The sequence below is a fragment of the Suricata suricatta genome, chromosome 2, assembly GCF_006229205.1.
Source record: "Suricata suricatta isolate VVHF042 chromosome 2, meerkat_22Aug2017_6uvM2_HiC, whole genome shotgun sequence".
NCBI classification, from domain to species: domain Eukaryota; kingdom Metazoa; phylum Chordata; class Mammalia; order Carnivora; family Herpestidae; genus Suricata; species Suricata suricatta.
In genome coordinates this window covers 35,838,607-35,865,474 of record NC_043701.1, presented here as the reverse complement: position 1 = coordinate 35,865,474, position 26,868 = coordinate 35,838,607, and the positions used below count along the sequence as shown (strand labels likewise).

Here is a 26,868-nt window from a genome sequence, read left to right as displayed (position 1 = left end):
GTCTTTCCTTTCACTCAGTGATACCACCTTTTCCTTTCCCCTTTCCACCAGTTAACCAAGTCCCAAGTAGATAATTATAAAAACGTGATTGTACTGTTCTACATATGTCTTTTCTTCCTTCCTTTCCTTCCACCCATTCCCCATTCATCTGTCCTTCCACTCAAAGCATGTTAAGTCCTACTCCAATAACTAACCAAATATCAAGATCCTGAGTACTGAAAAGAGATCGTACAAATTGATAAATACATAAATTGATAAATACTTGAGATAGCAAGTGGCGTCAACAGTAATTCTCAAAAAAGGAAACAAAGACATGGTCCTACAGACAGCCCTAGCTGCTAAGAAACTCAGAGTCAAAACTGTGGTCCTATGCACAGCGAGGGTAATGGACACAAATGGCAGAGGAGTTCTTCTCTCATACTGTTCAGTCGGCAATGGCTTCTTACGTGCTGTGTAAAAAGATTCTGAGTCCAAGTACAGGCTCTGTAGGAAAGATCCACTTACCTCATCTGTCATGGATTTTGGAAAGTGTAATTGCAGCATGTGTGCCATGTTTCTGCCATGTCAAATACTAGAATGTCATAAATTTTATTTTCCTGATTTAATAAAATTTTCCTTTCTTTAATTTTATGGTGTTTTATTTTATGTACCTGTTAGAAATGCATATTAACACAATGGGATGTCATTTTATTCCATCACATTAATAGAGAATTAAAAAAATAAAAATATCCCATGCTCATGAGCTTTGGCAACAAGAACACTTACACTGTCAGAAGTAATGGATTTAGATGATTTTTCTGGAAAGTCATTCAGTAATATGTACAAGTGCCTTAAGTCACTTACACTCTTAACCCAGCAAACATAAAAATTTAAGCACAAAGAGATGACCAATTCTGAGATAAAATGACTGTGAGAAAACAACCTAAATGTCCAACAAAAGAATAATGTATATTACGCAAGATTCTTTCTACCATGTTAGCCTTGAAAGAGAAGGCATTATCTTTGAGTTCTTACAAAGTCTGTATTAGTGAGCTCTCTTAAGTTTCTTTACTTTGACCAATAAAGTACTACTGGAGAAAAACTATCTCAAAATGACTTCATACGATGTAGCTTGGTTGTTTACTGGGGGGAGGAGGCAAAAAAATTAGTACAGATTTCATAATTATGCACAGAAGTACAGTTTTACAATTTTAATTGGTAGATGTTTTCTTATTAAGATCATATTAAAAAGCAACATCAGACAACTAGATGAATTTTCCAATTTCCTCCTTGACTTAGATTTGTTTCCATTGTAAGTAAAGCATAACTTAGCCCCCAAAAACAGATAATAATATAGTCATTATTTAATCATGTTTATACAGTCAGCCAGGAACACGTCTATTTTACTTCAGAATGGGTAATGGGAAGTTTGGTTCAGCATCTTAAGCTACATTCTGCTGGCCTCACAGCACGAATTAGGAAGTGTTCCCTCTGATTATATCTTCTGGAACAGACAGAAGAGAATTGGTATCAGTTTTTTCCTTAACTGTTTGGTAGATTTCACCAGTGAAAACAACTGGGCCCTATGCTTTGTGTTTTAGAAAGCTGTTCATTATTGATTCAACTTCTTCAATACATACAGACATTCTGATGATCTGTTTCCCCTTAGGTGAGTTTTGGTAGATTGTGTCTTTCAAGGAATTGGTCCATTTTATCTAAACTATCAAATCTGTGGGCACAGGTTATTCATAATATTCCTAATATTATCCTTTTACTGTACATGAGATCAGTACAGATGGCTGTTCTCTCATTTCTAATATTAGTAATTTGTGTTTCTCCTGATTTTTCTTGGTTAGCTTGGTCTGAGGTTTATCAATTTTACTAATGTTCAAAGAAACCAGCTTTCAGTTTCACAAATTTTCTCATTTTCCTGTTGTCAATTTCACTGACTGCTGTAACTTCTATTATTTCTTTTCCTCTGCTTACTTTGTATCTCTTTTGCTCTTCTTTTACTAGTTTCATGAGGTAGAAACTTGTAGAACTGAGCTTAGTTTTTCTTTTTGTTAATATATGTACTTAATACTATAAATTTCCCTCCAAGCCCTGATTTCACTACATCCCATAAAATTGCTAAGATGCATTTTCATTTTCATTTAATTCATTATTTTGAAATTTTCTAATTTCTAATTAGAAGTATGTTATTTATCAATGTTTTAGTATTTTCCGGCTCTCTTTCTGCTATTAGAGTCTGAGAAAATATTTTCTATGATGGTCAACCTTTTCAAATTTGTTAAGGTGTTTTATGGCCCAGAATATGGTCTATTTGGTGAAGGTTCTCAAAAAATATAAATACTTTTAAAAGGCAGCAAAGGAAGTACTTATTTTGTATCAATTACAAGTATATATGTACAAGATAAAAGAGAGTTGGGACATAGCTACTTTAGGAGGAATGTGTGTTAACTGGGACCTGGGATAAGATTTCCAGCAATCATATTATATCCAGATTTAAAAAGTAGCACATGTCAATTCTGAGATATAGAGGACTTAAAAAGTGACTCTAGCAGTAACAAACATTTGGTTTTAAATTTGGCTTTCACGGAATGTAAGTACAAAAATCAGGTATTTTTTTCTATGTGAGTCCTTGTTATCTACACCCAAAAATCACAAGGATGTGAATACATATTTGAGACATGATTGGGAAAAAGATAACCCTTGCTATCTAAACCTCCTATCCAAAGTCAGAAGCCAAATAGATCCGGATGGTAAAGAATGGGTATCTTCCTATACAGTAATAACTATGAATAAACAAACACTTGATTTTTGATTATCTCATTTACCTGTCTGAGAGAAAGAAAGAGAGAGAGGAGAGAAAAAGAGATGAGATGAGACTACGATGCTTGCTGGGAAAATGGAGTATTATTTTGTATTCTGAATCACTTTATATTTAGACATATACAGTGGTAGATTTTTGTGCTGAAACATAATGCAGAGTGAGTGTTTTAATAGCATGGGAAGAGCAGTTTACAAAATTCGTTATACTACATGGTCTCTATTGTGTAAAAAACAATGCCTATTACAAGACTGGAAAGAAATGTGCCTAAATATAACTGGGATTGAGCAATAGTTTTGCTACATCTATAACATTCATAACATGCAAATTTTTTACACTGTGATCTTATTTCATTTGCAGTCAGAAAAATATTCAATAGGGATTTTAATATAAGTACTTTAATATGGTTATTTATAAAGAAGGTTTAATATTAGTACCAAAGAATACCAATTCTGGGAAGTTCAATTTACATTCGGAAGGGGAGATGCTTCAAATATAGCGTAATATAACAGGGCAACAGTGTATCAGAAAGTGGATACGTTGTACTTGCAACCAGAAAGTGAGACAGAGCATGTACCACTAGGGGATTTAAACAGTTCCATATGACTAGAATAAAGGCTACAAAAATGGCAGAAGCAGGAGGAGTAATTCTACATACACGTATTGGGGCCAGATGGTATATAACGGAGTTCAGAGGTTTTAGAATAGAGACAGTCTAAGCCTAGCCATGCTAGTTAACTCATTTCTTTTTTTTTAATTAAAAAAAATTTTAAATGTTTTATTTATTTTTGATACAGATAGAGACAGAGCATGAGAGGGGGAGGGTCAGAGAGAGAAGGAGACACAGAACTGGAAGCAGGCTCCAGGCTCTGATCTGTCAGCACAGAGCCTGACGCAGGGCTCGAACCCACGAACGTGAGATCTGACCTGAGCCGAAGTCAGAGGCTTAACTGACTGAGCCACCCAGGTGCCCCTTTTTAAATTTTTTAATGTTTTATTTTTGAGAGAGAGAGAGAGAGGCAGTGTGAGCAGAGGAGAGTCAGAGGAGAGAGGGAGACACAGAATCCAAAGACAGGCTCCAGGCTCTGAGCTAGCTGTCAGCACAGAGCCTGATGCAGGGCTCGAACCTATGAACTGTGATATCATGACCTGAGCCGAAGCTGGACACTCAACCGAATGAGCCCCCCAGGCGCCCCTAGTTAACTCATTTCATGTTTAATTTCAATACTAAATAAATCCTGACCTGTAACAATCATATTTGGATACTTTCTTTTAAATGTTTAAAACCAAACTAATTTTTCTCCTTGAAAACTAAACCAGAGATGGGAATTTCTGGACTTTGGCAGGGTAGAGTTGGTAAATCGACTCTTCAAGAAACAACTATAAAACTGTACATAATCATCAAAAACAACCATTTTGGGACTCAAACAAAGGCAAACAAGTTGGGGAATATTATGCACGAGAACCAACTGATCCTAGGTTAAGAACAGTGAGGGTCTGTGGTGCCCTTGCCTGAGGCCACTCTTCTCACCCTCACCCCATGCTCAGCTGGTATGGAAGTTCTTCAAGAACAGGGCTGGCTGTGAAAAGCAGCAGCTTCACTGCTGGAAGGAGCTAACTTGATTTGGAACAAAGGATAAAAAGCCCACACAGAGCACTGTCAGTAAAAGTAGAAAACAGAAAGTCAGCAGCTATGCTAGCTAGCCTCAGGTTGTAGTTTCAGTTGGGCTGAGCTACAGACTGGAGAACTAGTCAGAAATTTACCCTGAGAAATCCTGGAAATGAGAATGGCACAGAGGTGCTGGGTAAGGTCTCCATGCAGTCTTGACTGACCTAGAGGCTGAGTGAACATGCACAGGAGACCCAAGGGGGTCTGATGGAAACTAAATGGTGAGGCACACTTGAAAACTGCCTCAGTGTTAAAAGCACTCCCCAATCAACACACATCCACTGGCAGAGGGTGGAGGAGGCCTAACTGGCTTGACGCCCTGGAGTATATAACCTGTGCTATCACTGATCACTAAGCTATGCACAAACAGACTCTAGGAAACCAGCCTAAAAATAAATAAAGAAAGAAAGAAAGAAATAAAAATACTATGCACACTACAAGGAAGGCAGATCCCACAGATTAAGCCCAAATTAGTAAAAAACCACCATCACTACCACCACCACCACCGCTGCTGCCCCCTCCTTGGGGGAAAATCCAAACCAACAGTTTCCATAATATATTATCAAAAATATAATGGATGTTCTTAACAAAAAAATTGTGATATATACAAAGACAAACAGGAAAGTGTGCTCCATACTCAAGAAAAACAGCATTAAAGAAAAATGACTGAGTGAGCTCAAATGTTGGAGCAAAGTCTACAGATTAGTTATTATAAAAATGTTACAAGAATTAAAAGAAAACATGTTAAAAGAATTAAAGGAAAATATGATGACAATGACTCAACAAATAAGGTAATCTCAACAATAAAATAAAGACTATAAAAAAAGAACCATATAGTGGGGTGCCTGGGTGGCTCAGTCAGTAGAACATTCAACTCTTAACCTCAGGGTCTTGAGGTCAAGCCCCACATTGGGCATGGAGCCTACTTATAAAACAAAAAAGGAGAACCATGCAGAAATTCTAGGACTGATATGTTCCATATGTACCGATCTTTGATAGCAGTATAACTATTTTTTTACAGTATCATTTAAAAATACTCAAGAATATTCATAACAACACCTGAGTTACAGGATGTTTAAAAGTAAGTCCCTATGCTTTGTAAGCTTTATAATAATCTTTGAAAAGAAATAAAGATGCCTCATCCTTTCCTGGTGAACTAATTAAAAAAGTATGTTAAACTTTAAATAAAATTGTTTATAGTATTTTCAACATTATGTAAAATCAAAGTAACCAGAGGTAATGCTATGTTCGATACCTACTATAAATTTAAATGGTTAAGAGGTTGATTTTATTTTATTTTCATGGTTAGCTTTCAGTGTCTATCAAGGATGTTTCTAGAATTATTCAAGTTCAGCATTTTCAAGAGATTAGTAAAGTATTACTTGATACTACAAATCTGTTCTGGTACTAAGGTGTATAAATAATTTTAATATTACTACTAATTAATTGGATTATAGAACTTGTGTGTGTGTGTGTGTGTGTGTGTGTGTGTATGTGTGTATAGTGAAATACTCTTCAGCCATAAAAAAGAATGAAATCCTGCCATTTGTTATAACATGGATGGACCTTGAGGCCATTCTGCTAAGTGAAAAAAGAGAGAAAGACAGATACTTTAATGATCTGATTTATACGTGGAATCTAAGAAAAACCAATCCCACAGAAACAGATAAGCCTGTGGTAGTCAGAAATGGCAATAGGAGATGGGATAGAGAAATAGAGTGAAAGATACAAACTTCCAGTTATAAAAAGTTCAGGGGATATAAGGTACAACATGATGATTTAAAAAAAAATTTTTTTAATGTTTTATTTGAGAGAGAAAGAGACAGAGTATGAGCAGGGGAGGGGCAGAGAGAGACACACAGAGAAGCAGACTCCAGGCTCTAAGGTATCAGCACAGAGCCTGACGTGGGGCTCGAACTCATGAACCACAAGATCATGACCTGAGCCAACGTTGTACACTAAGCCAACTGATCCACCCAGGCGCCCCCAACATGATGATTATAGTTAACAATACTGTACTATATATTTTAAAGTTGCTAGGAGAATGAATCTTAAAAGTTCTCATCACAAGAAAAAAAATTACACCTGTGAGGTGATGGATGTTTACCAAACTTGTAATCATTTCAAAATATTTACATATATCAAATCATGTTGTATAGCTTAAGCTTACACATGTTATATACCTTGAGCTTACACAATGTTATATTATAGCTTCATTAAACTGGAAAAATATTCATGTATGTATTTAGTAAATAAAATTTGTGCCTATGCATACATATACTACTGGCAGGCAAATTTTCATATCAACAATAAAATAATGGCAACTGGTTCCATTAATAATCTTCCATTATTCTTTGTAATTTTTTACTTAGTAGATAGCCACTTTAAACATAGTTTACAATAGATTTTGCTATTTTGATTCTTTGTATTACCATAAGAATAATTATTATGACATTTAAGAAACTATTTTTTATTTTTTCTGAACACAATCTGCTATAGAACCATTAGTTTTCCTGATATCCCTTAAAAATTATGCTAGTTTTCTACCTAGTAATATTATAAATCTGCATTTTTCAGCCTAATCTATTATCTGGGGAGCAAGCAAATGGCCTCCTACTTACTGTATCATTACACTGTTTTACATTATTAATAGAGCTATCCAGGATGATGTTAATAATTGAAGTACAAAACTGTACTTACTCAGTTATAAATTCAGGGTTTGTAAAGGTGAGGTTGGTTAAATGACCTTCAAGTTTAGAAGACTCATGTGTACTTAAGGCTGGAGTGGTCTTAGTGGCGAGTATAGCTCTTTTTTCATCCTTTTCAAGTGCTTTTCTCTTTCCACCATTCTGGAAGTATTCTCTGCATACACTACAAAGCAAAATGAAGTTACATTTTAAAATATTAGATAGGAATATAAAATAAAATGGAAAAACATTAGTCCTTTATTAATCAAAACAGGAAACTTTCAATTACAAATTCCTACTTTGAAAATGTCACACAGAGTTAATTTTGAACACTCAGTAGCACTTCATATATAATACAGCATAATCACAGATCATATTTAATAAATAAAAAGTATTTTTCAGGTATACAGATGTGCCTATATGTTTGCTGAACTGTATTCTTAACTAAAACATAAGTTTCTCTAGAAAATCTTAAATAACTCTGCTATTCAGCATACAAAAAGAACAGTATGATTAATTCTGAGTCAGGTTTGCTGGTAGTAGACAAATACCCCAAAAGTTATTTCTTAGATCCCTAGTGGTTTATGAAACCTAAGTGAGGATGTCAACATATTATGAATCATTAATATTCTTATTTGCTTTGAGAGAAGGGAATAAAAATCCAATTCAGGTAAAAATGGTACTGTATCATACAGGTAAATATTTACAGAACAAAAGTTTGAATATTAAGGTTTTTATAACACCTGGAAATTATTCTTATCCATCAAGAGACCATTTTTGTTTATCTGAATTCTTATAGTATTAAAATGTAGATTTTTTTGAAGATGTTTCATTTTAAGCTCATATACTTTACAACAGATGAGGCTGCTATCCAGAACCAAAATCAATGACTGACATAATCTTATAAACAATTTTCTTCAAACTTAATACAATTTTAGAGTGACTATAGTAGGGCACCATGCCTGGGTATATAATAGGAAAAACAAACATAAACCATAGAATCAACTCAAATATTTATTAGCTATTAAAGCCAGAATCTTAAGGTAAAGAAAGGTTAATGAGATAGAGCTCTGGCCCTTGAGCTTACAATGTGATAGCTTACATGTGATCTAATAGCTGACTCTAGATTGGGTTTTCAGATAGCTTAAATGATCTAATTACCAAAGCTACTTGAAGGAGAAGGGAATCTAAACAAATATTCTTATTAGATTCTTACAACACACTATTAGTACATATAGCTCGTATTTTTCTCCATAGACACTGCTTGGTGAATTTCCAGAAACATATGATAAGAGAAGTAAAAATTGAAGAATTAATTTAAGACTGGTTTCTGCAAGTAGAACTATGATCTAAGGGAAAAATGCCCATCTCTCCTCATATTTGTATACTAGTAGTTCAACTTCACTTTTTCTTAGTAACTACTATTAAGACTTCTTAAAAAAAAAGATTTAATTTTCCTATGTAGATTTAGTTTTAATTCTTATAGATAGGAGTTGAAACCCACTCATCATAAATCAAATATTTATTTTTTATTTAAAAAAATTTTTTAATGTTTTTATTTATTTTTGATACAGAGGGAGACAGAGCATAGAGGGGGAGGGGCAGAGAGAGAAGGACACACAGAACTGGAAGCAGGCTCCAGGCTCTGAGCTAGCTGTCAGCACAGAGCCTGACGCGGGGCTCAAACCCACGAACGTGGGATCTGACCTGAGCCGAAGTCAGAGGCTTAACCAACTGAGCCACCCAGGTGCCCCATAAATCAAATATTTATTAAATCTTAAGAATACAGAGACCCCATGTGCCAGGCACATCTGTAATGAGAAAACAAACTGGAGAAGGGATTGCTGCCCTCAAGGAGCTCAGACTAGTGAAGAAGACAAATAACAACACAATAATAAAGAAAATACAATGGATAAAGATAATATACAACTGAAAACCCAATCTAGAGTCAGTAATACATGCTGATGTTAGAAATATGAGTAAGAATAATCAAGGAAGAATGCTAGTTTGCGAGGTGAGTGCTTTCCTGGCAGAACAGCATGAGCAAAGCACAGTAGATAAAAACAGCAAGATCTGCAGAGATGAACATCTACTCAAGATATGTGAAATGTAAAGTGCCGAGAAGAAAAGGGATGGATGGACTCACGAGTAAAAAGGCCCTGAGGCCAACAAAATATAGCAGGAAAGATAGCTAGGTAACACTGGAGTGATAAGCAAGCCTCAGATCCCACAAGATTCCAAGGCCAATTTAAAAATGTGGTATTTAGAAATCTAATCTAATGACAGCAGTTTAGTGGTTTCCTGGGGTGGGGTTAATTGCAAAAGTGTACAATGGAGCTTTTTAGAGTGACGGAAATATTCTGTTTTTTGACAGTGGTGGTGGTTACAGAAGTATAAACAATTGCCTATATCCACTGAATTGTACACTAAAATGGTGCCTTTTATTTTATATAAATTAAATCTCAGTAGAGCTGACAAAAACTGTAGCCTTTATAACCTTGGAATCAATACTAAAAATAATGCCTCTACAATGTAACATTGCACAAAGCATAAAGCACAAGAATAAAGCACTTGCTTACCTTTCTTTTAGGTAGCACCATATACAATTGTGAATATTCAAGAATTCTTGAATTACAAAAACTGCAATTTTACATGGCTCAATATCATAGTTATCTAGAAAATTGGCAGCAAAACACTTAAAGGGCTAGAATCCCAGGGTCTCTTCATAGAATACCAGCCATCTAAATTCCAATCTTCCTATAAACCTTCCCAAGAATATACAGATCATTCAGGAGACAAATTAAAGCACCTACAATTCATGCCTATTGCATAGGCATCATTAGGAACCAGAATAGCACTTCATCTTACATGTAATTAGGAAAACAAAAATCAGAGGCCAACTGAATTGGCTTTGGAGTCCCCAAAGTACAGAGTCAGATGAGGACCCTATAAAAGAGGGTAAAATCTGACGGTGTTTTACAAGTGGCTAAGATATACCACCCAAGAGAGGGGTCCAACTCTTAGTGGGGAAAGCTTAGTAATTAAGATTTGGGATATTGTGAACCACAGCATTAGCTAACGGACAGTCAAAAGGACACACACATAAAAACATGCAAAAAGTAAATGTCACCAAAAAGAAGAGCCTTGAAAAGATATTGCTTCTGGGGAAGAAAGGAGGCACTTTGAAAAAATGGAGGTTTCTCTGAAGGCTTGGTGATAAAAGGAAAAAATTAAGCAATTAAAGATAATGAGCCTACTGAGGTGTTATAATCTAAACTATATATTAAAAAATGTTACGTTAGACCAAAAGAGGAAAATATTAAAGGAACTTCATTTTTGCATTTGTAGCAATTAAACAAGGTTCTTCAGAATTAAAGAACAAAGTAAGCCACCCAAATCCCTACAGTGACTCCAACATAATAGAAAAACCCATAAAATAAATGCTCAATGAACACAGAATCCAAACAAGGTTCTATGAGAAGGGAAAAAACAACACCAGTGGATGAAAATTTTCAAAGACAGAATCAAAAATAGCCATAAAAGAGAAAAAAAACTATAATATTTCAATATTAATTATATACAATTAAGTAAGCAACTGCAGATATGAAAGAACATTTCAAATATGAAATAAAAAAGCTTAGAACAATAAGGAATGAATAATGGAGAGATATTCCATGAAAATGGATAGGAAGACGCAATATTGTCACAATGTCAGTTCTTCCCAAACTGATCTATAGAGTCAGTATAATCCCAATCAAAATCAAGGCAAATTATTTTGTGGGGACCAAAAACTAATTCTAAAGTTTATATGGAGAGGCAAAAGACCCAGGATAGCCAACATAGTATTGAAGAAGAACAAAATTGGAGGATTGACCACGATCTGACTTACTTTATACAGTGATCAGAACAGTGTGAGGTTGGTGATAGAACAGACAACTAGACACATGGAACAAAGGAGCCCACCAATAGACCCACACAGATATACTCTACTGATTTTCAGTAAAAGAGCAAAGGCAATACAATGGAGTATGAACCTAAACAGACATTACACTTTTCACAATAATTAACTCAAAATGGATCATAGACAAACATAGAACACAAAACTATAAAGCTCTTGGAGAGTTTTATAAACTTCCTAGGAGAAAATCTAGGTGACTCTGGGATTGGCCATGACTTTTGGATTTAACACCAAAGTCAAGATTCATCAAAGAAAGAACTGAGAAGCTGTTCTTAATTAAAATGAAAAACTGCCCTGCAAAAGAGAATGGGAGAGAATGAGAAGAGAATGAGAAGACAAGACACAGACTGGGAGAAATTTTTGCAAAAGACGTATCTGATGAAGGAACTGTTATCTGAAATATACAAAGAATTCTAAAAACCTAATAATAAGAGAACAAACAACGCAATTTAAAAATGGAAAAGAACTGATTAGATAACTCACCAAAGAAGACATAAAGACAGAAAATAAGCTTATGAAATAAGCTCCAGATCATGCATCATTAGGGAAATGCAAATTAAAACAAAAACTCGACACTACTACATACAAATAGCATGGCCCAAATCCTGAACATCAACACCACCAACTTCTGCTGAACATGCGAGTGGAGCAACACAAACTCATTCATTGCTGGTGGGAATACAAAATGATAAAATAACTTCGCAGACAATTTGGCAGTTTCCTACACAACTAACCATACTTTTACCATACAATCTAGCAATCACACTCCTTGCTTGGTATTTGCACAAAACAAAGAAAACTCACTTTCACACAGAAACCTGCACATGGATGCTTACAAGCAGTTTTATTCATAACTGCCAAAACTTGGAAGCAATTAAGATGTCTTTCAGCAGGTGAGTAAAGAAAAAAGGTGTGGTACATCCAGACAATAGATTATTACTCAGTGCTAAAAAGAAATGAGCTGCCAAGCCATGAAAAGACATGGTGGAAACTTAAATGCCTATTAAGTGAAAGATGTCAATCTAAAAGGTTATATACTATGATTCCAACTCTGTGATATTCTAGAAAAGGCAAAACTATATAAAGAGTAAAAAAGTCCATGGCTGGTGTAATAAGGGATGTGCAGATAAAGCAGAGGATTTTCAGGGCAATGAATCTGTATGATACTATAATGGTGAATACTTGTCATTATACATTTGTCAAAACCCATAGAATATATAACACCAAAAACGAATCCTAACGTGATAATGATGTGTCAAAGAAGTTCACCAATTACAATGTAATGTACCATTCTGGGTGGATGTTGATCGGGAGGAGACTGTGCATATGTGTGGGCAGGGTGTTTATGGGAACCGTACTTTCTGCTCAATATTGCTGTGAACCTAAAACTGCACCAAAAAATAAGTCTACTTGAAAGGGGGAAAAAACCCAGCTCAGAACAGTTATCATGTGTCTCCTGATGTAATACACTGAGAAGGACACAATATCACCTAAGTAATATTCTTGCTAATATGCTTTACTTAGATCTAATCAGAAAGAAATAACCAGACAAACCCAAATTGAGAGTCTCTAAATCTTTATAAGATGTCTTTCATAAAAGACAAAAAACGAGAGAGAGATTTCATGAATCAATCATATGGTATTTGTCTTTCTCTGACTTGTTTCACTTAACTACACAGAACAAACTATGGGTTGGCGGAGAGGTGAGCAGGGGAATGGGTTAAATGGATTACAGACATTAAGGAGGGCAGTTGTGATGAGCACTGCGTGTTACGTGTAAATGGCCAATCAGTAAATTCTACTACTGAAACTAGTATTACACTATATGTTAACTAACTAGAATTTAAATAAAAACTTGAAATTAAACAAAAGCTAGAGAATTTGCCTCAACTAAGCGCAATGATACACCTTGAAATATTCAGGAATGAAAATCTTGTGATTTCTGCAACTAATTACCAAATAGTTCAGTAGAAAATGGAGGGAAAAAAAGGGGTGGGGGGGTAGAAAATGGAAAGAAGATACAAAATAAGACTAAAATAGAGGAACATTTTTTTCAGAAGCTGAAGGAAAGAAACTGTGAGTCAAGGATTTTTATCCAGCCAACCTGTACGTTTTGTAACAAAACTACAGAAAAACAGTTTTTGGTATGTAAGAAGTTAGGGAACATCATAGTTGCAAGCTGGTTCTAAAGCATTTACTGGAAGATGAAGTTCATCCATGAAATGGCTGAGAAATGTTGGTGAAGAGGCTAGTTACAGTAAAGAATGAAAAACATCAAATGAATAAAAAGGAAAACTTAGAAGGCTGAAGGCCACAATTTCTAAAGATATAACAGTTATGAATATTTTCGTGCCATTTATCACAGTAGCCATCTTCACAAAGCAGAAACTCCCTGAGATTCATGGAGAAACAGACACAACTAATAAAGAACTTTAATACATGACTCAATCAAGTGAATGAATATTAGATAAGGTTAGAGAAGCCCGAAAGCGTATAAGGTTTATCTTATCTACATAACAAACTTTGTTCTCTAAGGAGAATATAACTTCTTTTCAAGTGCATATGGAATATTCACAAAAACTGCCATATACATGTACTCTGTCAGAAAGAAAACCATAGTAAAAGCCACAGAAAAACACAGACAAAATCATCCCATTACAACACAATAAAAGTATAACAGAATAAAACAAAAAATCCCTTTCATCTGGAAATTTAAATCCATTAATATATTCACATACATATTCATAAATTTAAAGAGGAAACTCAATACATTTCCACAGATGCTGAAAGGACATTCAACAAAATTCAACACCTGTCCTAAAAAACAAACAAAAAAACCAAAAAACAAACAAAAAAATCCCCTCATTAAAATAGGAATTGATGAACTTCCTAAAAGTAAAATTATACATATATATCAGCCAAAAAGCCAGCAATGATTTTAACAGGGACACAATGCACACATTGCTAAATGAATAAGGCACAGCTGTGTAGCAGACAAAGAAAAAGTATGTCAAGAACAGAAAAAAAAAAACCAACCCAAAAAACGACAAGAAACTGGAGAGAAAGAAAAATGTATACACACAGATGAGTTTATCTAGACAAGCCAAAAGAATCAATCATAAACCAATACCAACAGTAAGAGATGTAAAAATACAAAAATCAAAAGCCTCCATGTATATGTGTATATATAAGCCATAGCCTATATAGATATATAACAGAAGGGAAGATCACATTTACCACATCAACAAAATCATGAAATACCTAGGGAAAAATTGTAACAAGAAATACACATATTCAGAAAACCGGTATTCAGAAAACCTTAAAACACTACTGAACAACTCAAAAGCAGACTGGAACAAACAGAAAAATATGTACCTTTTTCATGGCCGTGATGATTCAACATTACAAAGATGTCAGTTTTCTCCACTTATTAAGAAATTTAATAAAATCCCAACAAAAATACAAACTTTTACAAATTTACTTAGACCAGTTGGTTCTAAAATACATATAAAAAAAATGGAAAGAACCAAGAAAACCCTGAGAAAGAAGAGAGATGATGGTGCAGGGGGAAGACGTTACAGAATAACATGGATTAAATGATATAGACAATGAAACATAACTAAGTCCTAAAACAGAACCAACTATACCATATAGTTGGCCAAGTTGGCATATAAGTGTCACGCCAAATGTTGGAGAAATGGGTAATTATTTGGGGCAAAAAGTTAAATCTATACTTCCCAACAAACACCAGACTGAATTCCAAATAGGTCAGATATCTAAATGTAAAAAATGGTATCATTCAAATAGTAAAAGGAAACTCGTGGGTGAATGAGTGAATTACTATTAGGAATTCTTATAGTCTGGGAATCAGGAAAACTTTTCTAAGACAAGTGAAATCTGGAAGCAGTAAGAGAGATACATATCTGATTATGTAAAAACAAATCCTTCTACATGGCAAAACAAAAACCTAAATGGCAAAAGGTATTAACAGTCAAAGACAAAGGGTACATATCTGTAAATCATATAAAAAACTATGAAAAAATCAAGATAAAAGAGACCAAAACCAACGGGAAGAAAGTATCAAAAATATGAACATAATTCACAAAAAAAGGGGGCAAATAATTTTTAAATATAAAAAAACATACTCAACTTCACTCACAAGTGAACCATAAATTAAAACCACACAGAGATATCATTTCCCACCTATCAAACTGGCAAAACTCCAAAAGGGAGAGAGATTCTGAAGAGATAGGTATTCTTGTTTTTTTGCTGAGGGAACTACAAAATGATAAAACCTCTACAGAAGGTGGTTTGACAATATCTAACAAAATCACAGATACATTTACTCTTCTACCTGCAATTTCACAGCCAGTGATCTACAAAGATTCAATGCCAAATATACAAAATGAATATGCACAAGGCTATCCATTACAGCACTATTTGTAACAGGAAAAACTTGTAAATAACTTATGAAAATGAAAATGATATCTATATACTTGTGATTGGTCAATTTATGTTCTCAACTTGACTGGGCCAAGGGGTACCTAGCTATCTGGTCAAACATTCTGAATGAGTCTGTGAAGATAGTTCTGAATGAGAGTAACATCTAAATTAGTAAACTGAGTAAAGCAGACTGTCCTTCGTAATAGGAATGGGCCTCATCCAATCACTTGAAGGTCTGTATAGAACAAAAAGGCTGACTCTCCTCCCCAGAATATGAAAGACTCCTCCTGTTTGACTGTCTTTGAACAGGGACACTGAATTTTTCTTGCTTTCACACTCACACTGAAACATCAGCTCTTCCAAGGCCTCAACCTGCCACTGGTTCTCGCCACTTATCCTGCAGATCTTAGGATTTATCAGCCTCCATAAACACAGGAGCCCATTCTGTGAAGAACCTTGACCAATACAATAGTGATCTCCATGACATATAAAAAAAAAAAAGGTATAAAACAGAATATAACATATCTTATTTGAATACAGATAATGGGTAGATATGTGTGTATGTGACTTTCATTATTTTTTCAAAACAAAAACAAAAACCAAAACAACCCTGATAGGATAAAACAAGAAACAAATGGAAGAAATTGCAAGAGAACCTTTCTTAATACACCTTTCTATAAAGTTTTGAGTTTTGAATCATGTAAATGTTTTATATGATCACAAATTAAATAGGGGGGGAACCCATCAAACTGAAAGTGAACATAACCATATACAAAAGAACTATTTCAAGTAACTTTTAAACACAGTATCCTGACCCTTAGGGGGTTACCTTCTAAAGACAAAATAACTACAAAGATATTTTAAACTTCATCCAGTCAGTTTACTGTTAGAAGTAAAACTGACATTATATTTCAAACTATTTTATGTGAACTGTAGGACAAAGTAAATGTATTAATGTTATTCAGAACTAAGTCCTTCAGCAGCACATCTAGTGCCCAGATCTTAATTAAACTTCTAAATGCCCATTCTCACTATAAGAAACTGAGGCTCTGTGAAGAATAGTTTGATTCTAAGTCTTGGGTAGCAAAATTAAAGGTTTATTTTGTACTAGATAGTAAGAAAGTGTTCAGAGGTGCTGTCAGAACACGGAGGCCAGCTCTGAAGGGGCTCCCACCAGCTAAATATGGAATACAGAATAATCTGAACATCCTCCCCTCCAAAAATAAATACTGATGGGAAGAGTGAATAAATTAACAATGCAAAAGGCTACTGTGATATAAAAACCCCAAAGTCAAAAAACTTATCACAATTGGAATTACCACACCAATTCCTTATTGTAAGAATTGCTGTTTAAACACAAAGAATTAGGTATACGTAGATGTTTATTTTTACCCAGCCTTTCTGGCATGTTCATATAGAAAAGCTTTTATTTACAGAAGCGAATAAATACAAAGAATTATACAATTTAAAAAATCATTCTGCCAGGCACGTGGATGGCTCAGTTAAGTGTCCGACTTTGGCTCAGGTCATGAGCTTGCGGTTCGTGAGTTTGAGCCCCATGCCAGGCTCTGTGCTGACAGCTGAGAGCCTGGAGCCTGCTTTAGATTTGTGTCCTCTCTCTCTCTGCCCCTCCCCCACTCATTCTCTCCCTCTCTCTCTCCCTCTCTCTCTCTCTCTCTCTCTCACCCCCAAAAAATAAACATTAAAAAATCTTTAAAAAAATAAACATTAAAAAATTTTTAAAAATCATTCATTTGCAATCCCAAATGAAGCAGTTTATTTAATAAACAGAAGTAAATCAGTTAGCTGAAAGACTGTCAGGAGACAGGACTGATCCACAAGCCAAAATGTCCCTCTACACATTACTTGCTAATTACAAAGGCAAAATATAAATTTACAATGGAATGATCACCTTAACCAAATGTCAAAATTTAGTAGGTAACTTGACAATAAGAACCTGCTAATGTAATGCAATAAGTGTGCAGTTTCACCTAACCGATATTTTGACAAAAATAATGTTACCAGAATCAACACTTCAGATCCACTTTTCAGTTTATAAGAAATAAAAGAGAATGGAAAAGTAGTTAAATGGATCCATGAGAAAACACTCAAATAAATTCAAAATACAGGACATAAAACTAGTTTTGGATTAGGATACATAAAATAACAACGGGCCCTGGATTATGCCGTAGCTGGGGAAAAAGAACTATAAACTCTAAAAAACAATATATTAAAAAGAAATCAAGAGAGCTGAGGATACAAAAGTGTAAAGGAACTAAAGAAAGGCCTAGATGAGAACGGAACACAGGCACTTTGTACAATAGTTGAAAAAGTATATGGGCAGCAAAGGATCATGTGGCCCAGGGTAGAAGGATCTTGTTTGATTAAAGGGAAGCCAGCAGAGTTTTTAATGGTTGCTTAGAATGGTGTGACAGACTAAAATCTTTAAGAAACCCAAATGCAAAGATTGTTCTCCCTGTTCTATTCCTGCACCTCCCCACCCCCCACCCCCCATAGGTCTTGATTTTCAAATATGAAAAAGGCAGGGGCAGTACTAGAGGCTTGGAGTGGAACCTTGCAGAGAAAATTCTTTGCGGTCTTCTGTGGACTTAGGTCTCAGTGTCTTGCTAGGGGAATGTGCCTATAATATACATAAATCAGAGCTCACCCTCAAAACATTTGAAGCCAGAGGTGAAATGCAACTATGTAATCCCATTCAACTAAGCTTAACCCCTGATATATCAAAGTGTATCCATCTTTCATCCTAGCAGCCCGTCAGAGAAAACAAAACAAAAAAACCAAAAGCATGCCCTCTTCAGGGAAAACTAGTTTTTATGTCAGTCTCTTATAAAACACAATGCTAGTAAACATTTTTTTTTAAATTACCAGACATATAATGAAGCAGGAAAAAAAAAAAGATCCATAAAAAAACAGCCAATAGAAACAGATCTAGATAAACCGTATATTGGAATAAGCAGACAAAGGCTTTATAGTAATTACTATAAATATTTTTTAAGTTTATTTGAGAGAGTGAGAGTGCGCATAATGGTGAGGAGCAGAGAGAGAGAGGAGAGAGAACATCCCAAGCAGGCTCCACGTGCAGGCCTCAATCTCATGAACTGTGAGATCCTGACCTGAGTAGAAATCAAGAGTTAGAAGTTTAACTGAGTATCCAAGCGACCCTATAAATCTTTTTAATTCAGAAAAAAAATGAACTTAAGAGAAAAATTAAATAATCTAATGATTAGCCAAGTAATTATACAAAAATTGAGAAAAATAGTATCTTAAAAACCTCTCTTGGTAATTGATAGAACAGAAAGCAAAAAACAAAAATCAGTAAGGACAGAGAGATGATTTGAACAGTACTATTAACCACCTTGAATCAAAACTCACAAAGTAATTTTTGACAAAGCAGGAAAGAGTATCCGATGGAAAAAAGACTGCCTCTTTAGCAGGTGGTGCTGGGAGAGCTGGACAGCAACATACAGAAGAATGAAACCAGACCACTCTCTTACACCATTCACAAAAATAAACTCAAAATGGCTGAAGGACCTGAATGTGAGACAGGAAACCATCAAAACCCTCAAGGAGAAAGTAGGAAACAACCTCCTAGATCTCAACTGCAACAATTTCCTACTCAACACATCCCCAAAGGCAAGGGAAATGAAAACAAAAATGAATTCTCGGGACCTCATCAAGATAAAAAGCTTCTGCACTGCAAAGGAAACAATCAAGAAAACTAATAGGCAACCGACAGAATGGGAAAAGATAGTTGCAAATGACATAGCAGATAAAGGGCTAGTATCCAAAATCTACAAGGAACTCACCAAACTCCACACCCAAAAAACAAATAACCCAGTGAAGAAATGGGCAGAAGACACAAACAGACACTTCTCCAAAGAGGACATCCTGATGGCCTACAGGCACATGAAACAGTGCTCAACATCACTCATCATCAGGGAAACACAAATCATAAACCACACTGAGATACCACCTCACGCCAATCAGAGTGGCTAAAATGAATAAATCAAGAGCCTATAGATGCTGGCAAGGGTGTGGAGAGATGGGCACCCTCCTGCACTGTTGGTGGGAATGTAAACTGGTGCAGCCACTCTGGAAAACAGTGTGGAGATTCCTCAAAAAACTATCAATAGAACTCCCTTATGACCCAGCAATAGCCCTGCTAGGGATTTACCCAAGGGATACAGAAGTGCTGATGCATAGGAGCACATGTACCTCAATGTTCATGCTAAGCGAAATAAGTCAGGCAGAGAAGGACAGATACTATATGTTTGCACTCATAGGTGTAACAGGAGAACAGGAGAAACCTAATGGAGGACCAGGGGGAGGGGAAGGGTGAAAGAGAGTTGGAGAGAGAGGGACACAAAACTTGAGAGACTACTGAATACTGAAAATGAACTGAGGGTTGAAGGGGAAGGGGGGAGGGGGGAAAAGAGGTGGTGGTGATGGAGGAGGGCACTTGTGGGGAAGAGCACTGGGTGTTGTATGGAAAACAATTTGACAATAAACTATTTTTTTAAAAACCCACAAAATATAGAATGTGGGATATTTTTCAAATAAACTGTCATTTCTCAAAAAACTCAATGTTATGGAAAACAAAACCAAGAACCTAAAGAAATGCAACCACCAAATCCAATGCATGAACCCTATCTGGATATAGAAAAAAAATTAAAGCACATTTTGGGGATAATTAAAAAAAAACTGAATTTTTGAACTAAGTATTTTAGGAAACGAAGAAATTACTATTAATTATCTTAATGTGATGATGGCATTATGCTTATGCAGAAAAATGTCCTTATTCATAGGAGATATGTGGGAATGAAATGTCACGTTATCTGCAATTTACTTGCAAATCCAGGAAACCATGTGTTTCTCTGTGTGTACAAAGAGTTAGAAAAAGTAAATCTTTTTACTAAACATACAACTATGCCATTGTATTATGTTAAGTTTTTATTATTTCATACTATAAATCTAATTTTATTATCTTTTTTTTTTTTGAAGGAAAGCATTTGTGGAATTCTTCAAGCTAAACAGCCAACAAAATCTTAGCAGGGTAATGTCAGTAAGGCCTATCTTACATACCAAATTCCTATAAAGTTTTAAGTATAACTAACTGAACGGAAACTTCTGTCAATTCCTTTTTAAAGCCCACTTTACCTCTCAAAGTACTACTGCTTTCTTAGAATTGTCAATAGAGAAAGGAATTATATAAATGCAAGTTAAAATTTAGATAAGTTTCAAAATTCAAAACTGTTTTGTACCCTCTCAAGTTAGTTTTAACTTTTAAAGTAAAGACATTATAAAACTTCTCATGGGATTACTTTCCATAGTAAATTTATTTTATGATATTTTGCCAGTTTTTTTTCTGCAGTTTGACCTAAATTCTTACAAACGCTCCCTTTCAGCAATTTGACATAAAAATTACCTCTTTCAAACACATGTAGATACAATAACTAGTGATTAAAAAAAAAAAAACACACATCCCAGGGAAAAGAAGAATGAAGTGTGAGGGCAGATTATTGAAGGAAGGTACAAGCAAATGCTCCTATGAGAATACCACACATCAAAGTCCTTTTAAGAAACAGTCTGAGAGCTTGCTTTGGATACTCAAATACTAATTTTAAAGCAGCTGCTAAAAGCCAAGGATGATGGTCTTAAATAGAGTTGGTGCTGATTTCCTGATTGGATTACATCATTACTCCATGTTACAAGGGAAGTATCTCCGTTCAGTAGTCCATCTCATTTTGCATTTCTTAGCTTGAGGAAGAAAATGTTTATTTTCTAAAAGAAGAAATTTTTCTCTCTAGAACCAAGCAGAAAACACCAAACATTTTAATTCCAAGAATCCTATTTCCTATTATTCTGGCTCCTTTCTTTCTCCAACTCCACAATTCTTGGGGTCCACAATCCACTGATAATACCTTTCCACTCCTCCGCACTCACCTCGTATTTTCAACTCTCTCCTTATATATCATTATAATCACCACAACACACACACCATCATTTCCCTCCCCCATCTCCTGAGTCATTATACTCACCTGAGCATTAATCTTATTAAACTGTTCTGTCCATCCACTTTCTCATTCTCCAAGAAAACTGTTTCACTATAACTTTGGATCTTATCATATTAGCTTCCCAACTGATTTCCTTACTTACATACTCCCCTTCCTATAGTATATCTTAACAAAGCAATTAATTAAGACATATTTTGAAAGGTAAATAAACTCCTGTTACTATTCTTCTTAAAACATCCAGTGACTCATCTCACACAGAATAAAAGCCAACGTCTTTACCATGTTTTACAAGACCCTATGAAATCTAGCTGTTCAGTATCTTATTTTCTACCACTCTTATATTTTGCTCTAGCCACATTGGTCTCCTTGCTATTTCAAAAACATGCCAGCACAGTCTTACCTCAAGGCCTCTGGACTTGTTGTCTCACTTCTTTCATAGTTTTTACACATATCACTTCTGTGAGGCCTACCCTGTCTATCCTACTTAAAACTTTTATTTTTCCTTGCTTTATTTTTCTTATGGGACTTACCATTATCTGACAAAGCATATCTTTAATTTATGTACTGTTCCTTGCCTCTAACCCTCACGAGCATGTAAGCTCCGTGAAAGCAAGGATTTTGTTTGGCTGATTGTTGTACTCCCAGTGCCTGTAGTGTGACTAGTACACTGTGGATGATCATTAACAATTATTTATTAAATGAATAAATAAAATAACTAAGTATGTATTTTTCTCTGGATAATTTGTTGAATGAATGAAATATGTATTGTAACAACTTTTAAATGAGATTAGAACAAATTTCGAATAAAAAATAATTGCAATGAAATATAAACCAGAAGTTATCAGAAATTCATTGTCCATGCAGAAAGATAATGCTTTCTTTTCTGGGAATTTGTTTTTAAATTCAATCAATATATATATATATATCCATTCTAATAATTTTACTATTTTGAAAGAACTGACCAACAGTATTTCATTTTCTGATATTTTAAATGTCAGAATTTATACTATGAGAAAATAAACATTATCCAAAGTAAATGTAAGTGCTGAAATACTCTGAATTATACATCCAAAATTCAGGATTTTGACACTTTAAAAAAGTTTTCAAATTTTAAAATATAGAAAAGTATTCACTTCTATTTGAATACAAATATGGATAACTATAAAAAGAAATTTCTATAACTTATTAATGAAGTTAAGTGTTAAAATTCATATTTTAAATGTACTGATGTTTAAATACATTAAATGCATTTAAAGCTTATTTTTTTAAAGCTTCAATTTTGAAAGGGTACAATGAAACTTCAAGTTCTGTCAAAGAAAAACATTTTGATTTAAAAGTGTTGAATGATATAATCCTTGGGAAAGTGTGGCAAGGGGGAGAAGTTATTTGAAAGAATAATCTATTTTAAAACAATCCTATTTTGGTACAGTAAATTATACAAAGCATCACTGGATTTAAAACTTTCAACAATATAGTAGAAACCAAAAATGTTAGTTCATAAAAACACTCACCTACAACACCATTCAATACGACCTTCGCCCTCACAAGTTTTCGCCCAATGGTTATCTGCCAAATTTTTCATTGCAACAGCATATTCACAAAGTGTTTCCTCATCCTCACAATGTTCTCGCCAGATCTTATCAAAATCTCCCACTAAAAACAAGGGAAAAGATGACTTAAGTTAACTTCACTTAAAAATGTGTCAGGCTTTTAAAAGTTTCTACATAATCTAAAATTAAAGATGAATATAAGCAAATTTATGAAGTCAAGTTGTATCAAGTTTAAATTATAATTTTAAAAGCTCCTTTATGCAAATAGATGCATCATTTTAACAATGATTTAATAATCAAATAAATTTTCACCAACTGAAACAGATGGATTCGTGAAACTGAGATGAAACTAATAAACTAAGCAGGAGTTATCAGTTTATAAACCAAAAACAGACTGGTAGGGGACAAGTATGGCTGAGCACTCAATTATCCTGGTACCCTTGAACAATTTGACCTTAGTACAGAGTAAAGTTACTTAAGCCTGCTTCTTGCTTGTTATTTTCTTGGATCTCTACACACTGATCAGTTTCCTACATTAAAAAGGGGTTGATAGGTAGACGGCACCAAAGCTGAGCAAGCAAGTTAAGTATTTTTATTTCTCACTTGGATGTGCTCTAGGAATATTGTATTTTAAAAAATTATAATCCTGGGGTAAAAATGTTGCTAGGCGTTTTAAGACATTAAAAAATGTTCTGAATAAATATTATAAGCTGACTATATATATATATACATATATATATTAAATTTATTTATTTTGAGAGAGAACGTGTAAGCATGAGCAGGGGAAGGGCAGTGAGAGAGAGAGAAAGAGAGAGAGAGAGAGAGAGAGAGAGAGAGAGAGAGAGAGAGAGAGAGAGAGAGAGAGAGAGAGAGAGAAAGAGAGAGAATGAATCCCAAGCAGGCTCCATGATGTCAGCACAGAACCTGAAGTAGAGCTCGAACTCAGGAACTCTGAGATTATGATCTGAGCCAAAATCAAGAGACAGATGTTAGCCAACTGAGCCTCTCTGGCACCCCATAAGCTAAGTATATTATTGGGCCACCATATTACTTCTGGCTACTACCTTTTTTTTTTTTTTTAAGAGAGAGAAAGAAAGCATGCAGAGGTGGGGCTCAATTTCACAACTGTGAGATCATGACCTGGGCCAAAATCAATAGTTGAATGCTTAGCCCACTAAGTCACCTAGGCACCCCTGGCTACTATCATTTTAAAAACATTAAATAAGTCCTCACTTTTAATCTGAAATCTGAAACAGCAAGGTGAGTTCTAATAAAGAATGGAATGAGGATAGATGACATTAGCATAATTTTAAGGGTAAAAGAGTAAACAAAAATTAGCAAAGTAGCTCCACTCAATGTCCTTAGTCAAGTGTAGGCAATTGTTGGCAGAATAGGCTTAAAAACATAAGTAAAACAACCAAATCTGAAGATGATTTGTTCAAATGTAGGCAATTGTTGGCAGAATAGGCTTAAAAACATAAGTAAAACAACCAAATCTGAAGATGATAGTTATACTCAAATTCTCTACTGAGGTGAGACTATTGGATTCTAGTATTAAAGAACTGCTTTTTTGTTTAACAAAGAAAAAAGAATTATAGCAGTTCAAATATATCAAGACTTACTTAGTCAAAATCTGAATTGATTATTTTAAGCACACAGTCCAACAAGGACTGAGTTGAAAATCAAACTATTAGCCCTCTAGTTTAACCAAATTAAGAAATAGCAAGAAAGGTACAAACATGCCCTCACATACACTGTTAATTAGTGCGTGCACACAAGTCGAGCAAGGGCAGAGAGAAAGGAAGAAAGAACCCCAAGCAGGCTCCAAGCTATCAGTGCAGAGCCCGATGCAGGGTTCAATCTCACAAACTATGAGATCATGACCTGAGCTGAAATCAAGAATCAGTCACCTAACCCACCGAGCCACCCAGGTGCCCCCAAATTTCCTTTCAGTTTAGATTCTACAAAAGATACAATGTAGGACAAAGACCTGGGTTATGGGGACAAAGCAGTTTATTTGGGAGGGAATCCTAGGGAACACGAGTGAGGGAATAAGGGGAATGAACTAGGAAGGAAAAAGTGGTACTACAGATAGCATTATTGAGCTGGCTGCTATGGGTAAGAGAAGCATACAGAAAGCCTCTGGACCTAAAAGACAGGAGGCAAGGATGTTTTATGCATCAGCTACAATCCCCAATTAACTGAGAGTCGTTAAGAACCTGTACTTCTGGTTTTCACTTAGGCACCGAATAAGGGCATATCCTTAGTGGGTTCCAGCAGTGTTGGAAAAAGGTACAAAGCAGAAAAGAAAGCAGCACTGTGGGACTTTATAAGGGCTGGGTTCCTCTGAGCTCACAGGGTTTGTCCACCACAGTTGAAGACCAAGGGTAAGTTATATGGGACACCAGAGGCATCTACTACAAATCTATGTCACTGTATACTGTGAAATTCAATTTACTTCACAATTACTTTATTAGCTATGAGATGCAAAGACAACTGTTTATATACAGAAATCTTCTGCCCTTCTGCTTTTACGAAGAACTGTAGTTTTTCACATTTAACAAAATTTTGTTTAAATATTATCAACTTCTTTTATAATTTTAAAGCTTACTATCTGCTCCACTGAAGTTCTGAGGAAGGATTCAAATTTTGTCTGCAAGCCTACCGAACTCAAACTGTTTGCAGAAACTTCTCACTTGATGTCTTTGCTAACATTTAAGTCTCTAACTATCCAAGTATGCTGATACTCAAATTGATGTGTGCTTAGTAAAGTGTAGTAGTACACTTATACATAACCAAGACTAAACAACACAATTGTATAGATTCTTCATTCTTTCAATGGAGTTGCTGGAAAAGAAAACAAAACCTGTTTCAAATGCTATCCAGAATAATAAAACTAATGAGCTAGCATAGGCATCACAGAAAGGAAAGAAGATAATAAGATGTGGCAGATGTTATAAGATATGAACCTATGTTCCTCATTTCCTATGTAAGGCACCCTGGACTCAGAACTTTTAAATCACGTATTTACTCAACAAAAATGCATAAAACCCTGTCTACTAGGAAAAACTATATTAAAATGGTGGTTACAAAGTTGAATAAAAACAGAGATAGCCTTCAGTTATGAAAATATTCTACTTTTATATTTTATTTTCTAGAATACCCTTGAAAGCTTATTAAATTATTTTAAAATTAAAGTTATCAAACAAGAATGGAATGGGTAAATTTAGTTGTTTTTTTTTAAATAATAGCCCATTCTTTGTTTTTAGAGTATTCAAAATAATGGAACTGATCCTTTAAGCAAAATATTTTCAACATAATTTATGATTTGGGTCCTAAAAGCCAAAACCAGCTAAGGGTGACCAGAGCCCAGTACACATATTCAAAAGCCTTCTGCTAATTTGGTCAAACTGCATACACAAAAAATATGTTAAAACTTGATTCTAAGAATTTTTGGTTATCATTTAGTTATTAGGTCAACGAATACCAATAAATATTGGTTGTCTTATTTAAAAGAATATTAAATTATTTAAATACTGTCTTATTTAAAAGATTGTCTTATTTAAAAGAATACTTTTTAGTTACCAAAAGGCAAATCAGAACTATGAACTTCCTTCTATATCAAAGATTTAGTAAAAAGAACCAGAAATGCTTAATTAAGTATTCAAGCTCAATCAGAGCTCTCAATGAATTAATAGTCTTTTTTATTGTATTATT

General features: G+C 34.7%; 1 protein-coding gene and 1 long non-coding RNA gene across 2 annotated transcripts in view; one reads left to right on the top strand and one right to left on the bottom strand.

Moving 5' to 3' along the window:
* BMT2 (base methyltransferase of 25S rRNA 2 homolog) overlaps positions 1-26,868 on the bottom strand; it is a 101,350-nt gene that overhangs the window by 63,239 nt on the left and 11,243 nt on the right. The window contains exons 2-3 of the mRNA XM_029924703.1: positions 23,113-23,254; positions 7,179-7,349 (exon numbers count right to left, since the gene is read on the bottom strand). Coding sequence (XP_029780563.1) covers positions 7,179-7,349; positions 23,113-23,254 — 313 coding nt within the window. The remainder of the gene's footprint in view (positions 1-7,178; positions 7,350-23,112; positions 23,255-26,868) is intronic.
* LOC115280061 lies at positions 1,579-20,705 on the top strand. Its single transcript, XR_003903624.1, has 2 exons — positions 1,579-1,648; positions 20,589-20,705. It is a non-coding gene; the product is annotated as an uncharacterized LOC115280061 (long non-coding RNA).